Source organism: Chelmon rostratus, chromosome 23 (assembly GCF_017976325.1).
Source record: "Chelmon rostratus isolate fCheRos1 chromosome 23, fCheRos1.pri, whole genome shotgun sequence".
In the NCBI taxonomy this organism is placed as follows: domain Eukaryota; kingdom Metazoa; phylum Chordata; class Actinopteri; order Chaetodontiformes; family Chaetodontidae; genus Chelmon; species Chelmon rostratus.
In genome coordinates this window covers 13629761-13652896 of record NC_055680.1, presented here as the reverse complement: position 1 = coordinate 13652896, position 23136 = coordinate 13629761, and the positions used below count along the sequence as shown (strand labels likewise).

The 23136-nt window shown below is 46.2% G+C and overlaps 3 protein-coding genes across 8 annotated transcripts in view; all 3 read right to left on the bottom strand.

The window, feature by feature from the left end:
* actn3b (actinin alpha 3b) overlaps positions 1-1759 on the bottom strand; it is a 32132-nt gene extending 30373 nt beyond the window's left edge. The window contains exon 1 of the mRNA XM_041965421.1: positions 1398-1759. Within this exon, the coding sequence (XP_041821355.1) occupies positions 1398-1532 (135 nt within the window). The 5' untranslated portion in view covers positions 1533-1759. The remainder of the gene's footprint in view (positions 1-1397) is intronic.
* Positions 1760-2371: 612 nt separating this feature from the next.
* rbm14b (RNA binding motif protein 14b) lies at positions 2372-12386 on the bottom strand. 6 transcript variants are annotated; one of them, XR_006007966.1, is made up of 6 exons: positions 12323-12386; positions 10214-10566; positions 8685-9753; positions 5761-8378; positions 5178-5296; positions 2372-3152 (listed from the first exon to the last, which is right to left on the bottom strand). XR_006007966.1 is itself a non-coding variant. In XM_041965213.1 (4 exons), the coding sequence occupies exons 2-4, from the start codon at positions 10560-10562 to the stop codon at positions 8066-8068; spliced, it is 1731 nt and encodes a 576-aa protein (XP_041821147.1). In that variant the 5' UTR covers positions 10563-10566; positions 12323-12386; the 3' UTR covers positions 3322-8065. The 6 variants fall into 6 exon arrangements, 3 of the variants coding, with proteins under 3 accessions (XP_041821147.1, XP_041821148.1, XP_041821149.1); XR_006007965.1 differs by lacking the exon at positions 2372-3152 and adding an exon at positions 3322-4507 and having other exon boundaries at positions 5178-8378; XR_006007964.1 differs by lacking the exon at positions 2372-3152 and having other exon boundaries at positions 3322-5296.
* Positions 12387-12745: 359 nt separating this feature from the next.
* Positions 12746-20721, bottom strand: LOC121626505 (copper chaperone for superoxide dismutase-like). The gene is made up of 8 exons (XM_041965057.1): positions 20594-20721; positions 20264-20336; positions 18913-19050; positions 17759-17933; positions 16113-16173; positions 15631-15708; positions 15348-15451; positions 12746-14199 (listed from the first exon to the last, which is right to left on the bottom strand). Exons 1-8 carry the CDS (start codon positions 20615-20617, stop codon positions 14040-14042), a joined length of 813 nt encoding a protein of 270 aa, XP_041820991.1. The 5' UTR covers positions 20618-20721; the 3' UTR covers positions 12746-14039.
* Positions 20722-23136: the final 2415 nt, after the last annotated feature.

Sequence of the window (23136 nt, the reverse complement as noted above, 5' to 3'; positions counted from 1 at the left end):
TTTCTAACCTGTCTTCCAACTTGTTCAGCTAATGGTGATAACAGGAAGTGACTGAGATTGTTTCTAATCAATATAAACCTGAAGTAATGTTATTATATGTATTCCTTAAAAAAATATTGTTAATGTTGTTAATTGTTAATATTGTTAATTTACAATATAGTATTTTCTTCCAGCTATATAGAGCTTTCAAAAAGTGTTGTCAAACGATCTGATTAACTTGAAGTTATCTTTGCTAGTTCTGTGATTTGGATGCAACATGCAGCTAAGTAATTAGCTAAGCAGTTGCGTCTTAGTTGGGTACTGGGCCCACAATACTACCTCTACTAACCCTAATATCAGAAAGTTTGATACTCAGAAAAAGTTAGAACTCAACAGTGCTTCTCAACCACATTTAAGTATCTACCTGAAAGCTATTTTCAGCTTGGGCTCCGGGATTTCCGCGGCGGAGTACGGGAACTAGCTTCTTTGAAAATAGCCGTCCAACATGGCGGCCCTAGCGTAGCAACCAGCTGAACTACCGTTAAGATAACTCAGCAAGGATATGACGATAAATATATTTCCGCTTAACTAAAACATTGGAGGGACAAGTTGTGTGTCAGGTGAACGTTTAGACAAATGATAAAACTATTAACCTTTGCTGATGTTGTTTCTGTCCCAGTTTTACGGCAGCAGACGTCACCTGCGTCAGTTGACTTCAGCTCCAGCAGCTCATGAAACGCACGCACCTGTCGCGCTCGCCCTCCACGCGGCAAGGCCAGCTGGTCGCCTAGGCAACTGCTGGCCTCCTCACCCGCACGAGCTTAGTATGGCTGACGACTTCAGGCTAAAAAAAAAAGTCTAATTTACGGATCTTTTTGTTGTTGCTGCTTGTATTTACAAACTATTACATCCAGTATTTATTAATAACGTGAAAAAGGTGCTTTTTTGTATTTATTCTTAAATAAAGCTATACATAGACCTTAAGCGGGTAAACTGACATAAATCAAAATGACTGCAGGTGAGTTTCTCTCTCCCATCGCCTATGAACATATGTGTATTTTTTAAAGTAATGATTCAAATGTAGTCGAAAGACTGGGGAGGGTGGTATTATATTTAGACAGTCTTCGCAAGGCAATCGGGGGTAACTGAAAGACAACACTGAGAAAGCTGCACGGCCTAAAATATCTGCCCACACAGCTTCCAGCAGGACTGAAGTGCCAGGTGCGAGGACAGCTATAAGGCGCATGTTGGGCTGTTTTAGACTTTACACAATTAGGGAATTGCCAGTGGTTCCGAAACCATACATTTTGTTATGTTAAACCGTGTAAAAGCCACTGATTGATTGTGTAAGAGCATTGGTTAAGATGTGCGTAATTACGCACGGCGGCACAAGCGCTGCTCGGAGTCTCCAAACCTACCTTCCTCTGCTGCTTCTCCCAGGCAGGATCCAGCAGCAGGTCCCTGTCCCAGTCGTCCTCTTGGGTCATGTACGCTTCTTCATGGTGGATCGTGTAGGAGTTGCTGTAAGTCATTTGGGTTTCGACAGCTGTCATCGTGCGCCTCTGTTTGGACTCTCACGTCCCCCTCAGCTTACAGTAAGAAAAAAATAATAATCAGCAATAGAAACGACGACGAGGCCGTAAAGGCAAGAACCTCCTTGAGACGAGGGGTCTCACGTTCGGGGGGAGAGAGAGTTGGGGGCTGCAGAGACCAGACTCCACTGGTGCGAGGTGCCTGTGCGGAGGTGGTGCTCCCACTACCAGAAGACCCTGCGGGCCGGTGCTCCTTTCCTGGTCAAAAGTGGCACACGTGACCGCACCCCAATAAGTATGGGAACCGACAGCTTGGGTATCAGGTTCTGAGCCTAAAAAGGTGTAAAAGGCGGGGTAGTCTCCCGCGGGCAGAGTTAACGGACCTGTGAGTGGTGTGCAGGGATGTCATTTACGCCCCCTCGCACCAGAGAGGATTTTATGGCCTGTACAATGCACCTGTTGCTGCTAGTGATCCTCAATGGCAAACCCAGGCCTCTGTAGTTTCAGCCTACCTCTCCCAGAAAACAGGATCAAAGAACCGAATCTCAAGTTCTCAAAAAATAAAAAGCAGTCGTTTAAGAAATAATAGAGAGGTCCCCCTTGTGAATACAGCTCTCTGGCAGTCCAGGCAAAGTACCCCTGGGCCTATTGAAGTGCTTCGAAGACTGACAGCATCTCAAACCATCTCATTCAACACTGCTGAAAACGAGGCTGCAGGTAAATGCATAGTTTATACTGTTTGCGCTTTCTATCATACTAAAGAATATCGAACAGTATAACAAGAAATATTCATGACCTTCTGTATCGGTTGCCCCAATACAGAATTCCAATTAGAATAAAAGAGATTAAGGCACTTTTATGAGAAAAAAATAATTTATTCGTGTTTTGCATGCAGACTGAAAAATGCCTCAGAAGGTTTTAAGAAATACAGATTAAAATGCATATATTTGCATATACAATCTTACAATATTATTCATGTTTATATCAGGATTTGTCATTCACAGTAAACATGTTGATGCAAAGATTTCATCTAACATTCGTCAACTAAACCCCCCCAATCCCATTCAACTTTGTGCTGGAACAAATTTCCTTGAAATCAGGAGATGGTTCTCTTGAGGTGACACATTATTCAGTCACCCTTGATGTGTCTTTGGAAACTAGAATAATTTATATTAAAATTAATAAGGCATTTAAATGTAACTACACTCTGCTTGGTCCATTAACCTACTTGAGGAAGCTTAGCTACTGTGTGACTATTTGTGGTTACCATTAGGTACCTTACTGCGCTACTGCTGAGCTGAGGGAATCGGATGGGTTGATCAGTGTAAACATAATGCAGCTCAGTTTTGATAATAATATGGACCATGGAAAAAGAAGATTTGGCTTCGGGCGGTGTGTGCACCCTGTTTCAATGAGGTAATGAAGGTATGACTCTGCTGCTAACATCTTTTATCTGATGAAGGGATGCAGCAGTCGAGTCCGATATATGTAATTCACATCTGTGCTAGAATAGTCACGGTCACATCGGTTACTGAATCTCATTACTGCAAACTCAAAAGGCAATTCGGTCTACTGGTCCTGCTCAAACCAAACCGGAGTGTGTTCCAGATGCACGCACTTGCACATCTCAGCTGACACCTGCTGCAGGAGAACAGATGTAACCTGTGGGATCCCGTCAAAACAACACAACACAGAGATGCGCGCACAAAGAGCATCTGGATGACAGTTCTTCAGCTGTCCAAACCACAGAAGGCGAGGGGAAGAGTGGGTGAGGAAGTGGAAGTAGGGAGGAGGCTGCAGCGAGCTTTGGCTGTCAGTACGGTGCGACTGAGAATTCAGAGCAGGGGTTTTTTAGGTTGTTTTTTTTTTAAAAGATGTGTGGCTGCATTCACCCAAGCACGGGAAGCCCAGACTCGCAAAGCACCCGACGAAGCCTTTAGTGAGGAGTTGGGAGAGTGGGGAGGATGGGGTGGCTGGAGGAAAAAAAAAATTGGAGCACCACACACCCTGATCATGGAGGCCTGGAAGGGAGTCTGCACTTTATCTTCTCACTCTAAAGCAGCATCGTTTTCAGGGTAATTCGAACAAAACTGGCTCATTAATTCCTGCCTACATGAACAATTAATTTGATGACATTTTTTTCTATGTTGGGATCATGAAGCGCATCCTAGAAATAGACACCTCAGAGTCAAAGCTGCACTATCAGGATACACAACTTATAATAAAATATCCAGTGTAAAAAGGGCCCTTTTTTAATAAGATTCTGGTCAGTACATCTATTATCACAAACAATAGAGTCCTCCAAGATCAGGAAGGTGAGGCTAGGGTGCAGCTTTTGGACCCTCCACTACCAACTCACCTTATAATCAACTCATCTATTCATTCCTGTCCTCCTTCTTCCCTTCCCTTCCTTCCCTTTGTTAGGCAGACAGATGGCGACGCCCTCCTTGTCTCGACTCCATCTCGCAGCTGTCAGAGCAAATGCCGGACAACTCGTTTGACATACTGAGAGCCTGCGACTGTGGGATCGTGTGTGCGAGGCTCGAGCTCTCCACCTCAGCACAATCTTAACAGGTAAGAGCACGTTGAAGTCGCTCAGAGCACATATCCAGCTGATCCCAGTATTAGAGACATAGAGCTGCCGTACCAGAAAAGTCCTATAGGAACCCTGAGATTGGTGAGAATCTACAGGTCAGACCGGCCTCATACCTAGGCCTATCTTATAGGATGTTTCTGATTGGCACACAGGCTGTGAGGGGCCCAAAGGAAAGAAAATTGTTCCATAGTTTGAGGTTGATTTATCACTTAAGATGTAATGGAGCTAAGTTCTTTTGGCACACAGGAGTTAAGATCCCTTCCACAGCCATGCGGAGCAAACCCAGCATTCAACAGTTTTAGCAAAGCCACTTGTCCGACATTGAAGTCTCTCTGTGTCATGTTACTGAGTCCGGCGGCGGGCCACCACACATACACTGTCCATTGGCACGCCCAGGCCTCTATGGTAACAAAGGAGGGTGGGGAGGTTGGGTCAGGTGGATGGTTCTGGGAAGTTGAGTCCGAGCCAGAGCCACGAACCCAGATCCAAGGTGGCGACGGCGGTGGCGGCGGAAAAAAAGCGCTGTGTGTGTGTGAACGGCGGAGAGGAGAGGCGCATAGGGACAGTAGGGTTGGAGGAGGAGGGAAGAGGGATGGGGAGAAGGGAGGGAAGGGGGGTGAGGGCGGCGAATACGGCGGTGGAGAGGAGTTGACTAGCGGGCAGGAGAAGGGGAGGGGTGTGTCCGCATGTGCCAAGCCTCACTAATCAATGAAAGACCACGCAAAAAGTTCTTCAGACATCCATGCCCACCCCCCCCTTTCTCTCTCACACACACACACAACTTCCCTTTATTCACTAGCTCAGACTCCAGTGGGACAGAGAGGCAAAGTCAGTCGCCTTGTATGCAGGACTCAGTCTCATGGAGGGGGTCCTAGCCCCGCCCCACCCCCACCCGCCACCCCCACCGATGGCGAAGGAGTTACTGAGCGGGGAGAGGGGGAGGTGGTGATGGTGGAGGAGAGGAGGGGGAGGAGTGTTTGGTCAAGGCACAGTCAAAGGAGGGGCGGCAGGTGGGGGGGGGGGGGAGAAAGGAGGTCAGTGCTTTTGGTTTTGTTTTGCTTTTCATTTACCTTGGTGGTGAGAGAACAAGTTCCCACTGCGGTGGCGTCGCACTAAAAGTCCTCCCCATGGCTCACGCCGCCACGCTCACGCACGGCTTCACGCTGCCCGTTCCAGGTGGCACGGTGACCTAATTCAGTTGAGATAGTTAGTTCAGAGCTGGACTGTCGCGGGGTTGTTTTTTTTTGTTTGTTTTTTTTTGCGGCAGAGTTACAGATTATCACACATGCAGGTCTAGAGAGTAGAGCGGACACAGAGACACACGGAGGGGGAGAATTTTGGTGCAGCAGGGAGAGACCAGACCAGACCAGACCAGACGCACACCCATCAACCCCAGGAACAGGACTGCTCCACAGATCAAAATGCACCCAGGCCATTCTATCTGTGTGCCTCTCCCCAGCTCTCAACATGACTTCACAGTGCGTAAAATGTCCCTTTCTGCATGAAAATCAATTTAAAAGGACCATACCGAGCCTGTCTTGCCAGAATCAAATACTCAAGTGCATTTGGCGGAGCGCAAACCCCTGCACGTAATTCTGGTTTGCACCCAGTTTGAGAGGCTGGAGAGAGAAAGGAGCACCAACCCACACTTACCCTGACCAAAGAGAGCAAAGCTGGGCCAGCATCTACACCTGTCTCCCCCTGGGTCCCCAGTCAAATGGGTCTGGTGGTCATTTTACACAAGAGAAACAGATAGTGGAGAAGAACAACATAAACAAGAAGGGGAAATGTCCAAACCCTTTGCTTTCTTTAACCACAGTAGTCAGCCAAACATTCTTTATTATAATAATGATTATAGTATACATATTCTCAATAAAAAGCATGCTGATTTTGTTTTTTACTTTGTTTTTGTCTTTTCCTAAAAAAAGGCAAAATTAAAATACTTCTCTAAAAAATACGGTCTCAAACATGGCAAACAAGACATTTCGCAAACCACATAATTCTACAAAGGATGCAACTGGTATGTGTTTGTATATACAACACAGAAAGATTACACTGTGAGATGCAAAAGTCACTTAACCACTAAAAACCACACGGGGAGAGGGGAGGGGAGGGGGGAACAGCGAGGCAGTAAGGTGATTTCAGAGGGCATGTCTGCGTGTGCATCAGACCGCTGTCACACAGTAGCTGCAAAAAAAACTGAGTGATTGTTTTAAGCGATTGTAGCATCAAATGGGTGGAAGCTGACGAACGTCCCAAAGCGCCAAAGTCATGCTTTTGTTATCCCGATGCAGCAAACCACACCCACCGGATCCAACAACCAGATTAAAACAGACACTAAATATCTTTGCATTTACAATCTGAAGCAGGTCTGGTATTTGGAAAAAGTAGGACAGTCGGGGCAACTGGAAGACACTGCCCCATCTCTCACTTCATTGGTGCTATCACTGTCGTTCCTGCTTAAAACCGGCGGCTAATCACGAACCCGTGAGGCCCAGTTTGTGGCTTTTTTCTCGAAAACCGTATGATATGAAACAAATCTGGCACAGGAGTCCACGAGAAAGCGTCGCTGCTGGATACTAAGCCCTGTAAGGCTCCCGTCGCCCCCCTTGAAATGATTAAAAAGTCAAAAGCACTTAAAATAGGAGATGCCTCCACTTAATGCACTTCACTCAAAGCTTATAGGCACGTAATTGAGCTTGTCACATATCATGATTCCTAATAGGATGCAGTGTAAAGATCCTTTGTAAACAGCTCATTCAGTAGTCACACATGGGCTTTGCCCCCCCCCCCCCCATTTACAATTCATTACACCCCAGTTTGACTTGTATTACATGTAAAGTACATTAACACAAACAAAACACATAAACTATTTTAAAAAAAGGCCTCTGAACATGTAGGAGGACTTAATACAGAATATCTACAAAAGTCATTGTCACCTAAATCCGGCTCCTCCCTCCCTAAACTGCTGACCCTGTACTTTTCCGAGGAGCAGGAAATGAACTGCTGACCGGGTGAAACGTGTGGAATATAATAGAGTAGAATAGACTCTACACTGAAATTTTACTGATAGAGGTAGGCAGCTGTAGTTAGAAAGAGAAAGAGAGGTGAAGCAGTGTCTTCCAGCGCTGTAGTTAAGAGTACAGGCGGGGGGAAGGGTCGAGGAGAGATCCAAACATACATTACAGTACGTATTGTGTGTGTGCTTTACTGTTTTTTTTCTGCAAGGTGCAGTCTTAGCTGCTGCGTTTGTGCGCTGCAAGGTCAGGAGCCCGCACATGTTTCAGTCTTGCACTCGTTCACACGTACAGCCACGTCACATTCAAGACAAACACCCCCCCCCCAAAAAAAAAAAAAACACAACCTTGGTTCTGTTGGGCACAATGCAACACAGCCACGACACAATATGTGTTTATCTGACTTCTCATCTGATAATAAATCCAAACTCTTCAACATAAGGCAAAAAAGGTTTCAAATTAGCTGCCCTAACTGATCATCTAGGCCTAAGGAGGATGGCTGATAACCAATGTTTCTTGTCGTAGATTTGGCCGTAGAAAATCATAACTGGGTTGCGGAAATAAAGGCATATGAAACGACTGACGGGATCAGTCTAATACTGGCACAAGTGTGAGACTGGCACGATAAAAAAGTAAAACTGAGAAGCACAAAGAATGCCCGTACAACAGATGAGAGCCTCCCTTTCATGGCTGCACTGTGTGCATGCAAACAGGACCAAGGTTAGCTGATCAGCTGATCCCTCGTAAAGCAGGTTAATAAACCAAGGAGCCCCTCAGTTTCAAAGCCCGCCCCACACACTCAGAGCCCCCAGACGCACACAAACTCACATACACACACGTACAGCTGCTGTAAGGTGTTCAAGTTTGGGGTGGAAGAGGAGATGGTGGGGAGTGGGGTTCAGGGCAAAGAGTGAGGGGTGGGGGCAGAGAGTTGTGTGCGACTATCGGAAGGGGGGCTCAGGCGTGTGAAGGGAGAGTTCGGGGCGGCGGAGGATGGCCTCCTTGCGCGTGGGCGGCGGCAACGGCGGCTCATACACCCTGGGCGCAGCCATGGCGGCTGCCACCGCCGCAGCTGTGGGGACCACCGGCCTGAGGGCGTCCAGCGTGGCAACTGGCTGGGCGGACATCGTGGGCACAGCAGAGACTGCTGACACTCCCGGCATGCCAGGGATGGCGGTCACTGTGTTCGGTGGTGGGTAGGCATACTGGAACTGGGGGTACTGCTGCAGCTGCTGGTAGTACTCTGCATAGTACCTAAGAGACGTGAGGAAGGGCGATAGAGAGGGGTGGGTTAAGATAGGGAGAGAAGGGTTTAGGTAGGAAGAGGGACAGCATGAGCATTTACTGGGGCACTTGGCAACACAGTGAGAGTAACAAGTAGCATGGAAAATCTAAAAAAGCAATAATCAGGCATGAGAAATGTGTAAAAGCATGACTAAAAACAAGGGGAAAAAAGCAGATGCCCAGAGGTAAACAGATAAAAAGTAGTAAATGAGAAACTAAAAGTCAGCCCTCTCTGGGAATGTTTCTGTGGTCACACAATCAAGCATCACGTCCTACCTGGCCATGGGGTCCTCTGCAGCCTCCACTGCCTCTTCTGCCGCTCTTCCAGCTGGCGTGGGGAGCAGGGGTCGGCGCGGCTTGGCTCTCTGGTACATGAACGGCTTCATCACGGGGTCTGGCAGCAGAGGTACCGACCTCCGCAGGGGACTGCGGTCCCTCTCGCCAGACTTTGCCACAGCGGCAGCCGCTGCGGCGGCGGCCACTGACTGCTGCTCGGCTACGACCTGCTGGCCCTGGGCAAAGTAATGCGCCTGTCTGGCTGCCTCAAAGATGGCTGTGGTGGGGTCCGCTGCTCCCATGGCGCTTATGTGAGCGTAGGCTGGTGCGGCGGCACCATAAATCGCTGGAGATACGGTGTAGGCGGGGTTAACAGCAGCCGCTGCCGTCGGCATTTCTATTCCAGGAGCAGCAGTCAGATAGACGGGCGGATTTGCCACGGTTGGGGTGTAAACCGGAGTTGTGTAGGCAGCCGCCGCCGCGGCCGCAGCAGCAGCCGCCGGGGTTGCAGCCATTTGGCCATAGATGTTCGGGGCCATCGAGCTGTACATTTGGGTGGCGCCTGATGTAAGAGCTGCCTGATTGGCCACTGTTCCATAAAGCTGATTGGCAACATTGGCACCATACACCTGGCTGGCAAGGGCACCGTAAACAGCTGGATTCACCGGGTTTCCATCAGTGCGTGTGCCTGTGGTGATCCCAGTGAGAGCTGCATACGTGGGATCAAAGGTGGAGGTGTTGTAGACTGAATTGTGCACGCTTTGTTGGACCTGTAGCGGCAGGCCGGCTGCTGCAGCAGCAGCGGCGGCCAGGACCGCCGCCTGACTCTGGTACTGCTCCAGAGAAGGCTTCCCCACAGGGCATTCTCCAGCATAGTGGCCCTGTTTTCCACAGTTAACGCAGGGGATCTTTCCTGTAGGCGCCTGCTTGCTGGGCTGGACCTTGGACAGCTCTACAGACAGGGGGCGGCCCTTAAACGAGGTGCCGTGCAGGGCCTCGATGGCCTGGAGGGCATCCTCCTTGTTTTCCATGTGGACAAAGGCATAGCCTGCGGAAGAGGAATGCCTGGCTGTCATTGAGCGCAGGGACAACAGTTAGGATCAAAGTGGCATTGCCACACGTACTTACTACTTTAAGAAAAAGTATAAATTGTGCCAAAGAAAACCTTGTCCACCTTTGCAACAAGGACAACTTTGCACTTGTGCATCAACAACAACCCCCATTCCAAAAAATGTTTGTGTTCGTGTTTGGGAACACTTTGTAAGAGTGTTGTCTGTAAACACAGTCTGTTTGCATGTTTCACACAGAGTAGCAAATTTTTTGGAATCGGGGTTGTAAAACATCACGTGGACAGACTCCAAATTATGCACTAGGACATGTGCAGGCACTCGAAATGTCTCAGCCACCTAACACTTGAAATAAAACTGTCTCTTACCTGCATGACCTCACTCATTCACTAGCGCCACAGTTTTACTAACATCAAGCACAACTCGAGAGGGCATTCAAATGTTACAAGCGTCCACACTCACCTTTGACTTTGTCACACTCGAGGACTTTTCCGAATGTCTGAAACAGCTGCTGTAGGTCCTCAGTGGTGCACATCCCGCTCAGATTACCCACGAACACCTTGGTGGAGTGCAACGGCCTCCCCCTCGACTCCTCCACCACCAAATTCCGGCCGCGAAACTCCCGTCCATTGAGCTCCCGGATGGCGCGCTCCGCGGCGCCCTCGCCCTGCAGGTGGACGAAGGCAAACTGCCGCAGCACGCTGCAGCTGACCACCTGGCCGTAGGGTTCGAAGATGGCCGACAGCTCCTCCTGGGTGGTGTCCAACGCCAGATTGCCCACAAAGAGCTTCACTGTGTGGCTCTTGTCCATGGCGCTGCAGAGAAACAGAGGAGTGATGTACTTCACTGTGGTTAGAGATAAAGCGAGGGGATTAACGACACACGGTACAACTATGGGCCCTCACCGCTGTAACAACTACTGAGTGAGCACAAAACCACACGTTTGGCTTTAAGGAAGTACTGGAGTGCAATTGTCTCAATACAGGGGTGGACTGTAGCACACAGGGACATAGCTGACCCAGCTATTTTGTGTCTTTTTCAGGGCTGTGAGGGAGGGGGAGCTGCTGACTTTGGAAAAAAAATTTTTTTACAAGACTCCATTTCTCCAACATGAAACCTCTGTTGATTATGCAGAAATATAGCAAATACAAGACTGAAGGTCCAGAGATTAAGCACACAAACAACATGTGCGAGAAGCTTTCACTCAAACTGAAAAGGCACTATGATTTGTACACGGACTCCTGATAAAAAACCTCAGTGCACGAATGAGCAGCCAGATTGTCATGCAAACTGTTGTAAATTCAAACCCGCACCGGCCTCACATTTGCCTGTGAGCTGGCCACTCAGGTCGGATAACCTCAGATTAGGTGAAACAGTAAAACAGAGCAGGGTTCCTGCACGGGAACAAGGGGAACACATCACGTCTGCGAGCAACAGCTACATGCCTTCAATGTTTTTATCGCGGCACGAAGGCGCTTTGAAGGAGATCTTTAAAGGATCGAGGAGGCTGTGATTACCCATACAGCTATGAGTCACACTCACACACAGGAGGCAGCCAGGGAGAAAAGGAGCGCTGTCGCCCCAAAACCCTCAATTCACGTGTTATTACACAAACTTTAAGACTCTCCTGACTCAGAATGACCCCTTTGTGTTAATAAAAGCTGCCTCGGCCTTCCTCGCTCCCCTCCTCGCCAGCGCCTGAGCCTACAGGCCGGACTTGCGCGCGTTTCTACACCTTTTCCTCCTTCTGAACAACCTTTACGGCTGGCTGTAAATCAAAGGGCAAAGTGGAACGCGACACCAGAGAATGACACTTCTATTTTTTGGTTTAGGCTCCAGCCAGCTGCTGCTGACTTAAAGTACACCACCACCACCTCCTCCTCCTCTTCCTCTTCCTCTTCATCCTGCTGCTCATAGAAAACACGTTAAACAAGATGCAAGTAACCTGCTTCAGTGTTTGTATATATGTGAGAGCACCCCTATGATCCATATGGCTGCTGCATTAACACCGGGTTCATTTGAGGCATAAGCAGGGGGGGCTGGTTTCTGATGACGCAGCACGACGCTGAGTCAACACATTTTCACAAGTCGGGTTATTTAGACGCGTAAAAACGGGCGAAAAGACACAAATAAGTTGCTCAAACGCGGGTTTTACGCGTTTTTTTCCCACGCTGGCTGCAAGAAAGGAAAAGAAAAGACAGCCGAGCGGCGAGATGCTTTTTGGTTTCGCTCGGGCGTCCAAAGCAAAACAAGCCACAAGGCGAAAACATGCACGGAGGAATGGATAAAACACTTGTTTCGCACTGTTGCGCGCGACAAGGACGATAAACACATAATATCCGCCGCAACAACTGGCTCTCAATGAGAGATCGATACAATGTAACGAGCATTTTCTTTCCGCGCAGGACTGATCCTCGCGCGACAACACCGTCTAATAGTCGCTGTCGCTACAGCACACAGGTCAAAAACAGTTGAGCCGAAAGACGAATCGGGATTAATTACCTCCCATGCGGCGCAGATGAGAATAATACAGCAGAAAAGGCGATTAAATAAAAGGATCTACCATCTTACCTAGGCGGTGCTGTGTTTCAAAATGGTAGCGCCTGCTTCCGTTTGCATGTCGGGCATACTGCTGGAGAGGCTGCAGAGGGGGAGGGCTGCTGCTGCTGCTGCTGCACCCAGAGGATGCTGAATCCTCACAAAAAAAAAAAAAACCCTCATGAAATGACTCAAACACACACAGCACGCGCGCTTAAAGCCACTGCGAGCCCGTTTCATTCAGAAGAAATTAAAAAAAAAAAAAAGTCTGCCATTCTGCCACAGGGTTCCGCTCCGAAAGGGACAGGAAACAGACGAGATTCATAGAGCTGGCTGTGTGCTGGGAGAACAAATATGACACATGTGCTCAACGCAGGGGACAGATCGAGCGCAAAGTGAGTGCTGGTGCAGAGGGATATTCACACAGATGCACGCATTCAAGCAAACACACAAGAGTGCGTCCAGCTTCTCCCATTTGCTGCTTTTTATTGATTTATTTCTATGTAAATTCAATAGTTTTGACTAGTGGTCAGGCAAAAAGAAAAGAAAAGAAAGGATATGGACATTTTCTTGTCTTAATTGCTCATTTTAAAAAAAATCCACATATGAATCAATGACAAACAGTCATCAGTTGCGTTCTCAGCCCTCGGACACAAACGGAAAAAAGCACAGCGGCTGAACATTTGGGGGAAAATTCAATAAGCTTATTCAGGCATCACCGGGACAAGACAGCTGCTCAATTTGGAAAATCGATGCAAAACTTGCAACACGTTCACAAATGCACAACAGGACGCACACAGTGTCCCAATGCTGAGGACTTCATCCACAGGACAAATATGCGTAAGCAGAAATCAACAAGTGTCAGCGGGTAGAAGTTTTGTACGTTACTGTATCATCATCATTTCTACAGTTTCTACAGAAGACAGAAGATTTGAAGCTGAAAATTACTAAAAAAACGTCCGTTTCCTGCATTGTATGGATCTAAAGTTGGCAACCATGAAGGAACTGTACACTTCAGCTCCATGCTGATAAAACAGCTGAGCACACAATCCCTCAAGACACCCCCGCCCCTCCCAAACCCTCACCCCCTCTTGCCCTTTCACTCTGGACTCTCTCTCCTTCAGATCCCTCTTTCCCAAGTCACTCACACCACCTGATGGATTTGAAATGAACAAGCTAATGCAGGTTTCGTTCAGTCTGATGTACAAGGGGCCACAGAGGTAGCTGATGTGATGAGAGCAGCAGGATGTTTTTACTGCTGCCGTTTCAGAGAGGCTTGCCATCCATAATTAAGTTAAGACACTTTCACAGCAAATTGCAGCTTATTTACCCCAGCCAGTACACAGCCAAAGTGGATACCTCCGATCTTACAAGTGCATCAGTTTAGACAGTCTTGTCAGAGGCTGTTGTGCGCTATACAAACATCACGCTGTTAACGGACATCTGGTTAATCAGAGCATCTATTACAAACTCCTGGACTGCCTTAAAACTGCTTCTGTGCTTTTAAATTCCTCAGAGGACCCTAAATACATCGCTGTACGAGCATTTGATTTAATCACAGGCAAAAAATTAAAAGAAAATAAGGTAATTTGTCTTTGGTCGTCTCTCCAGCTGTCCGGAAATATATTCCTCAGTGCTTTGTCCTCCTCGCTTCGCCCTCCGCCGACAGACTTTTTCCCCTCGAGGTGCTCTTTCAGCTCAAACGGCCCCAACACATCTCACAGGTGCGCTTGGCGTTCGTCTCTGCGGCTCAGAGGTGTGCCGCCGGCGTCTCCGCGCTGGCCTTGGTTCGACCTTTCCCGGCTATCGGCCTGTCTCTCTCCTCCCACAGCGTGACCCCGTCACAGGCACAAATCTGCTTGGGGTTTTGGAAAAGACCTGCCGATCGGGCGATGATCCCACAGGCCAGTCTGTCGAGGAGAGAAAAAGGGATGGAAAAAAACAATGGAGTGTTTAAATTTGTGTGATAAAAAGACATTGAGACTGTTTCACCATACGGTTCCCAAAAATAAAATGTTCATTCCTCATTTTCAGTCATAATCTATAATCAAGACAGAGAGGTCCATCACAATCACACCATTTACACCTGGTGTTAAGATGGGATCTGTATCCGGATCACTACCCAGATGATTAACAATCCGATCTTGCCTTCGCATTCACACTATTAAAGATTTTTAATGCGTTCTTGTAGTCCTCGTTTAGATCGGATCTCTGTTCTCCAGAGCAAAACCTACGCTAGAGTAATTTAGGTGGCGGCAAATCATCACCAGACTCCCTTAAAAAAAAATCACATTTTGTGAGATGTTGAGTTAGAAGAAACTTTATAAACTTTGTGAAATGCCTTCTACGGCAAATTCTTAATTAATTGTCCCCTCTTTTAAATTCAGCAAATTTAATACATTACGTTATTACTTTCTTTGTATAAAAAATATTGTGTCCGTTTGTCCCGGCGTGTTGCGGTAACAGCATGGAGGCGATTGAACAGCAGATCAGCTGCACAAACGAGTGCAACATTCCGCATGCAGTCATTTCTTACTGTATACCACTAGTTTCTCACTGTATATCTTTCATTTTCCATGCAGTTCAGCTGAATAATGCATCTTTTGGTGCTTTAAAGAATAGAATAGACGTATAATCATTAATTAGAGATGTGTCCTTTGGCCTTCTCGCTTGCTCACTGCCAGCCGGACTATTTCCAGATGGTCAGGCAGATCTGATCACATTCTGATCACAACATCTCCGTTAATATGCGTTGATCCTTATTTGAAAAATGTGTCCGTATGCAGTTTGCGTTTAGGTGTCAGGTGTAAATGGGGTCAGAATCACAATACAGCACAATTACCAAAGTGACCTTACAAGTAGTAGTGGACAAATTAATAGAAACACCTTGCAGTACAATGCAGATTGGTGCTAAAGTTGTTGCTGTTAGTTTGTCCACCCCTTGTTACACTGAATAAATTCAGACTCATTATTTTAATAAAAAACAATTCAAACAAATCCCTATTAACATACACAACTTATTTTGTACCCCCAGCTTAAACCACTGCCGTTGACCCACCTTTCCCCAGAGTTTCCAGTCTGTTTGGAGAGAGGGTGACCGCCCCGACCCAGATCGTCCTCCCCTGCATCCACAACCAGCGATCGGCCAATCACGTCCCACACCTGCAGCGCGGGCACCGAGGTATCAATAGAGAGGAAATCACAAAGTTGCCATCTGGCGTTGTTCGGGAAACTAGATGTTGATAAATGACGGCTTTGCTTCCTGAAACTTTGCTGAGTTCAATATACTGTAAGCACCTGCCTCATTATCAGTGCAATATGTGTGTGTGTGTGTGTGTTACCTTTAGCTGACTGTCCTCTAGTCTGAATGATGCTCTGCCATCTGGTCCAGCAGCAATATTCCCCAGATCACCTACATGCTGAAACAACCATGCTGCATGTGAGAAGAATTGCAAACGACACACAGTGAATAAATAATACTGACGCACAGAAAACAAACAGAGGATTCGACACGAAAGCCATCAAACACTGCCTTTTGTAGTCTTGCAGCTCTTTCACACTAAATCTAACACCTGGAACGGTGCTGCTCAAAATGGCTCCTGTGGGACAAATCTGGCAACCTGAGAGGGGTCTCACATCTTACGTTTGGCTTGTGCTGAGTTTTATTAAATCTCAGGAGTGATTTTGTCATTTATATGATGAGAGGATCCATTATTTACTTTATGTTTTGCTCCTCGATCCGCTTATATCTAAATGTTCTGGCAAGTCTCCTCAAAAATGATCTTTATCTATATTTTCTTCTAAAGAAGAGATGTGACTGTACCCTTTCAGGGTCCCCTGGACCACCGTGTGCTCTTCCAAAGGGGTTATAGTGTTCTCCACAACTGTGAAAAGAAGAAATTGAGAAGAATTTAAAGAGGAAACACACACAACTCCTCGCGTTTCCAAGTGGTATTATTGTTGGCACAGCTAACGCAAAGACAACCGGGTCGCTGTCTGTTTCCTAAAAGACAGGAAACTGCTTTTGCTACCAAATTTCCTTTAAGAAACGATCAACGCCACTTTGGAAATAAGACAGAAGAAAGAAACATGTGAAGAGGTGACTTGAAACTGACCGGATCGCCAGTTAACCTTCATTTCCCCGGGAGATCGCACCCAGTGGTCGTATTATTCCACAGCCATTACAACATTTACTTCATAATGATACATTCAAGCAAAAACTGTGTCTTCTGCCAGTTCAGTATGAAGCTGAAACTTTAGTTTCATGAAGCCACAATAACATTATTAGTATTATACTATTTGTACAATCAGATTCCAGTAGTGGCTGTGGAGGATTGTGTGATCCAATCTACAATAACTACGTGTATTTACATTGATGAAACTGAGTTATACGCGTTAAACAAAGTTGATCTAATCATTGGATCCGACTAATAATGTTATATAAATTGAGGATTTGCTGTTTGTTCAGGGTGATGACATCATATAACATGACAACAAACATTCAAAGCCTCATTCAAAAACCTCAACAGAAGCTTCGAATGTAAAATAATGACAGTCGGTGCAGCCCTAACAATTACAGCTCTGACTTGTACCTCAGACTTGGACAGCTACAGGCACACTACTCTTGACTAAACCGGAAAGAATTACCCCTTTCACACTGGACAAAAATCCACTAACACCCACTAACTTCTGGGTTTTGTCTTCAGCTGGAAACGTTCGAATCAGCGTTCGTTCTCAGGTCAAACGATTGCAGTACTCGCGGGTATTTATCAGCTCCAGGTCTAATCTAACAGTTATGGAAACATGAAAAGCAAATTTTCGCCCCTTTTCCAGCGCGATGCTGTGACGCACGTTGGAGTTCTGGACATTGCCTTGGAAAGTTATTTATTTTTTAACGTTCTATAGGAACAACGTGCAACAGTGGAAAGACAGCGAGGTGAGAGAGCTTCTCCTGATTTGAGGGGATTCGTTCAGTCAGCACTGGGTTTAAAAGAGACTGCAGTAAAACAGAGAGAATAAGAGAATAATAACCCCCTAAACATTATCACCGGCCTCTGTGCTGCTTTCTACTGTTCCCTGTTTAATGGCTCGTTTGTGACGTTGAACATGGCCAGTTAAGCCTTATTTGGCTGTGCACAGCTTATTCTCTTCCTTTGCTACTATGTATGTCAATGTAGTAAAAATATTTAAATAAGAATGTATAATTTAATTATCCAGGAGACTCTTGTATTTTTATGTTAAGGATAATTGAGAAGGCCACTAAAAGAAAACTTTTGATCTCCAGAGCCAGTAGCACATCTATGTAGAACGGTTTTCAGTCATTATGGACCTTGTAGCAGTTCCCAGTGCAGTGCAATACTCAAGTTCATACTTGAAATACTGCAAACTTAGCCACCCCTGCAGCTCATACGGAACAAAACACTGTAGAAACCTAAAAAACTGTAAGCTCTAATGATACAGCAGTCCCACCTGAGGCAGTCCAGCGTGAGGTCCCCCAGGGTGTGGACATGCAGGCCGTGGTGTCCAGGCTCCAACCCATCAATGGTCCCATCAATCAAGCAACGGTCCTCAGACAGCTGCAGGAAGCGCACCACCCCCTGGATCTTTCCCACACCAGCCAGCATGGCCACCGCTGAGCCGAGGTCTGTCACAAAAACACAGAGATCCTAAAACGATGTGTGCGTTCATGGCTGCGAGCTTGTTCTCACTCAGCATCCTCACAGCCAGATACATCCAGGCGTGCACTACGAACGCGTCTCGAGCGACTGCCTGTGATCAGATTATGTTTCTCAGCTCACATTTGATTTTATCTGAGGGAGACCGTGAGCAGAAACATACACAACCATGCAGCTATTTTTATATCACGTTTTATATGCTGTTTAGGGGCAAATCAACCATAACCAACAGTTTCTGAGAGGTCAGCTGTGCTGGATTTGTACTACAAACCTGACCTGGCACTCCACCAGTGCGGTCAGGGATGCAAAATAGGTGGTTACACTTCGATTCAGAGCTCTCAACTCGTGTGTTTGTCCAGGTTGATATGGGTGAGCAGCACCAGCCTCTCAACAATTGAGGACATTTAACACTCTATTATCAAGCATTTTGCTCTGCGGGGAGATCAATGACAGCACCATTAATAGTTTTTAATCGCCTGTATTTCTGGAGACTTTCGTCTGCCAATTTGTCCATTCACTAAAGGCTAAATTACCATAACATATTGTGCTTAAAGGTTCCCCGTGGAGTTCTTGACCTCTAGTAGCCCTATAGAGCTGTTTTTCTATGAGTGGGGGACGCATATACACATTCCTGCCAATGGCTTCACTCTAGTCCCCTGATCTGCAGGTGGTAACATGCCAAGACAAAGTGCTGCAGAGTGCCAGAGAAGGCAGTGAAGGGGAAGACTGGCAAGTAAGCACTGACGTAAATAAGGCAGGATTTAAAACATGTTCAAATTACAAATGAATTACTGTACACTCAACACCTTTTAAGATCCCAAGGACGCACACAATGCCTTTTGGTGAAAAAAAAATGTAAACATGTCTGTTTGCAAGGAACATCCACAGGGTAGCTTTAAGGCAGTCAGGTTTTGCGCGCAGCCGTCCTCCTGTCCCGCGTCTCCTCACCTTGCTCCGATGCCCCGATGCCTTTCAGCACCGCCCTGCGTCCGGTGCTCTCTATCGCAGCCTGCACCTCCGCACTGGTCAGAGCGGACTCCACCAACACTTGCTCCTTGCTGACGTCGATACTGACAGACTTCACTCCTGCAAACAGGTTTACAGCAGTGACGATGATCACCTGCTCGACGCACAGAGAAATTGCGAAATTGCATATGCTGCTGGTCAAAATGAACATTTCTTTATGCTTCTGGGTAGTTTCTGTGCCTGTCTGATTTGACGGCACTTGATTTTCATTCATATTTTCCTACTTTCACAACAGTCTCCTGGTAAGAACTATTTAAGGATAGGAAAGAGAGAACTAGGAAAGAGAGACAATGATGAAATCCATTGTGTTAAGGTGAAAAGCAGTTAGTGATTTCCAGAGGAATCTCCTTGACTGAACTGCATTGTTTAAACCAAAGTCAACACACGTTCATCATTTCTTCACTGTTGGAGACAGTGCTCTTCACATTTGCACATTTTTGCATGCACTGGCTTTAAGTCTCTAGGTTTCAAATCAAGTGAATGTATGCTTGTTTTTTGTACGTCAGGGTGCATCTTCTTGCCATGCAGTTTTCATGTAAGAGCACTTCACTTGTTTCAAGATCTTTTAAGATGTTACAACATCTTTCTGAGATTTTATTACTGGTCCTCAGTAACTTTACGCTTTCCACAATTATTATACGGTTGATCAGCACGGACGTACAAAACTGTGCTGTGGAAGTCAGAATTTCTTTGCATCCAAGCGAATATGTTTTCATCTTGACTTGAAAGATAATGGTCGGTTGAGACATTTATACCTGTTCTAAAATTTTTTAGTCGTTTTAAAAATAACTCCCCCATTTTACTGCTTTTCTTCCTGGCTTTGAGAGCTGACTTTCATACAGTGTTGGAAGTGTCTCTAAAAAAAACTGTCACTATTTACAATCCATGCCAAGTTGCATAAGACTTAACAGACCTGTGCAAGCATGTGCATGTCACCTGTGGCTGCACACAGTTCACTTGCAGTAAAATGTGCTATATGAATGAACTTACCTGTATGCTGTGCTGACATATATTATATGATATACTAACATATATACTGAGCAGTGGAATGCATGAAGAAAGGCCAGGCGTAAACAAGACAGATAAGAGCTAACTGACGTTATCTGCTGAGCCAACTGCTTGAAATGAGCGCAGCTAACGCGTTTACCGTTAGCAGCAGCTGTCAGTTAGAAATGACAAACAGCAGTTACTGCACAGGGAACTGTTTCAGACGAAGCAAACACAAATACGGGCTCGTTTAGCAGCGCTGGCAACCCTTTAAATGCTTTCTCACCTGGTTTATCCACCAGAACAGCTCTGACTTTATCTGCGCAACTCTCACATGTCATCTGCACCGCAAACTCCAGCTGTAGAAACAGACACGAAACACTTGTAGCTGATAGCACGTATGGATATGATCAGATTTATTAGCTGCAGCGTGTTATTTCGGCTCATTATGTAATGGTGTAACCATGTAACTTAACGCTGTTAATCGTTGTAGCTGTCCAGACCACAACAGCAGCAGAAAGAGGCTTGTTTCTGTTTTGGCAAGATTATAACGGGTAAAATGATGCCGTGACACAGCAAAACGTGAGCCGAAAATACGACAAAGTCGCTCTCAAACCTTGCTTGGCCTCTTCGAGTCCATTTTGTCACCGCACGTCGCCGCCTGGAGCAAAGAAAACTGAATTAAACAGGCAACTTCCCACTTTTCTGGAAGCGGAACATGACGGGCGCCGCCATGTTTGTGAGGTCAGAGCGACGCTCAGCGCACGCTACCGCCGCCACGTGCCGACTACCCGCCACTGCAATGTTCTATTTAGCCTCATGAAGAAGACTGATGCCCCTCCAGCGTCTATGTCCTGGGCTTCATTGTTTGAAATCATCACAAAATAACATGCTGATATTAATATAATAATTGTTGCTTTTAAAATAATGTAGTTTGTCAGAGTGGAGCTAATTTTGACGACTTAATATACTGCTGGGTAAATAATATATAACATAATCACAGTTCAGAAGATGATCACGTTTCAGTGAAAATCTAAATCTTAATCTGCAAAGTAACTGATAGCACATGAATAAATATAGACCCGGCAGAGTAAAAAGTACAATATTTACTTCTAAAATATGGTAAAGTAATGGCATAACACTGAACCAGACAAGTAAAACATAGAAACCTCAAAGTTGTACTTTAAACTTTTATGGCTGTTTGTAGCAATAATCATGCTAATAATGCAAGTATCTCCAAAATGCTAGCACATGGACTAAGAAAGCAGCATTTTTTGGTGATATTCTATTTGAAAATAATGTAGATGTTTTGAAAGGTTTGAAAGAAAATAACAGCATATCAACCTCTGGGGAAGTATCACTTTAAAAACTTTTTAAACTCTTGGTGTGTGATGATTGTATATTGTGATCATTTGAGTAGCTGTTAATAGTTGAAATAACCAGACAGGAATGTATTCTGTGTCTGAAATATCAAGGCACTTCATGAATTTGGTGCAAAAAAAATCACATATCGCGGCAAATATGCCCTTTTTAACCCCTTTTAAATAATTATTATTATAATCATCATACAAATCATGCAGAGCAGTAGTGCAGTGCAGGTGTTTGGTGCACACAGGAGCAGTGCAGAAACAGCATGTGATGTTTGTGTTTTTTTATCCGGGTCAGGCTGCGGGAGGAGGGGTTATCTGGGCGCAGAAGATTGTGGCGCATGGATAAACCACCGTGAAGGTTGTGTTCCTGGCTTCCAATTCAATTTCATAATGTGTATAGATTATTCTTACAAAGTCGATCTGCAGATTAAAGCCGCGGGAGAGACCCCCGCTAAGCTGCTGACTGACTTCTCAGCTTTTCAGAGGAGACCAGCGGAGACGAGCCACAGGAGAGGCCGGATGACCGTGATGTGGCGTAAAATCTGGGTCGCGGTGTCTAAAATAAAAAGCTTCTCAAATCAAATCTCCATCTGAATTTGGGATGATAAGCGCGGAGGCTGACACACATTCGCGTGCGTGCGTGTCGATCCGGAAAACGTGGCCCCCTTTACGTCAAAACAGCGGCCAGAACACAGCTCCTTCTGTATCTGGTGGCTCATTGGGGTTGACCCTTGACCCCGTGCTCAGTAATATGACCACGGGCTTTAACGGGGCTGAGCCAGTGCGCACCAGGCTCAAATACAAGCGCTCCCTTTTGTTCCAGCCTTTTTCCTCACACACACACACAGCAGCGGGTAATTCATTCGGCGCATGGGAAACAGTCTGAAAACCTTTGGCCTCATGTTGATCCTCCGCGCTGAGCTCCCCCGTTCAGAGGAGCGGAGGGAGAGACTGCGGCGACACCTGAGCGCGAGAGAGGGGAGGATTTCATTAACACACGCGCGCGTACACACTAACACACAAGAGCTAGACCTCACGAGCGCGCCGACACTGTCCGCAGCGCACTTGGAGGAGGAGGTGGGAGGAAGTGATGGAGGGGGAAGTGGAAGGTAGAGGAAAGACTGCAGAAGAAAGAATAAGACAAAGAGGGATGTGTGTGTGTGTGTGTGTGTGTGTTTGTGTGTGTGTCTGTGTTCAGAGGGCAGTGCTGACAGGGAGTGCTGACAGGCCTGCGTGGAACAATAGAGGTTTTATCTGCGCTAAATGACCCACTATCCTCCACCTCATCAGCACTCACCTGGACTCTGTTGGATTTTCTTATTAGAAGCTGGAAGAAGGTGAGGAGGTGCACTTTATTTTCAGAGCAGGGGGGCAAAACGTTCACACCTGTCTGCAAACACCAATGCAGAACAGATCGAAGCAAAGTTATTCTTTCTTGTTGAATCTCTGGCCATGCATTTTTAATTAACTGTTGTCTTCCTGCAGTGGTTTAAGGTAGCAGTGAGGGAGCATGTTATTAACAGTCAAACCAGCATGTATAAGTTTAACATCTCGACATCTGCCAGGAAGCCTCTAATTATTATTATTGTTATTGTGTTTGGGGTCCTCTACTATTTCTGGACTCAAATGTACCAAATGTACCAAATGTAATAATGTCCAGCGCTTTAATTAATTTGTTTATTAACATATAATTAATCGATTAAATTATATATATAATTTTCTGCCTCTCCTATTCTGATTGTTGTTTTGAAGTCTTTTAACAAGCAGAGACGGTAGCAGAGTGGCTGCA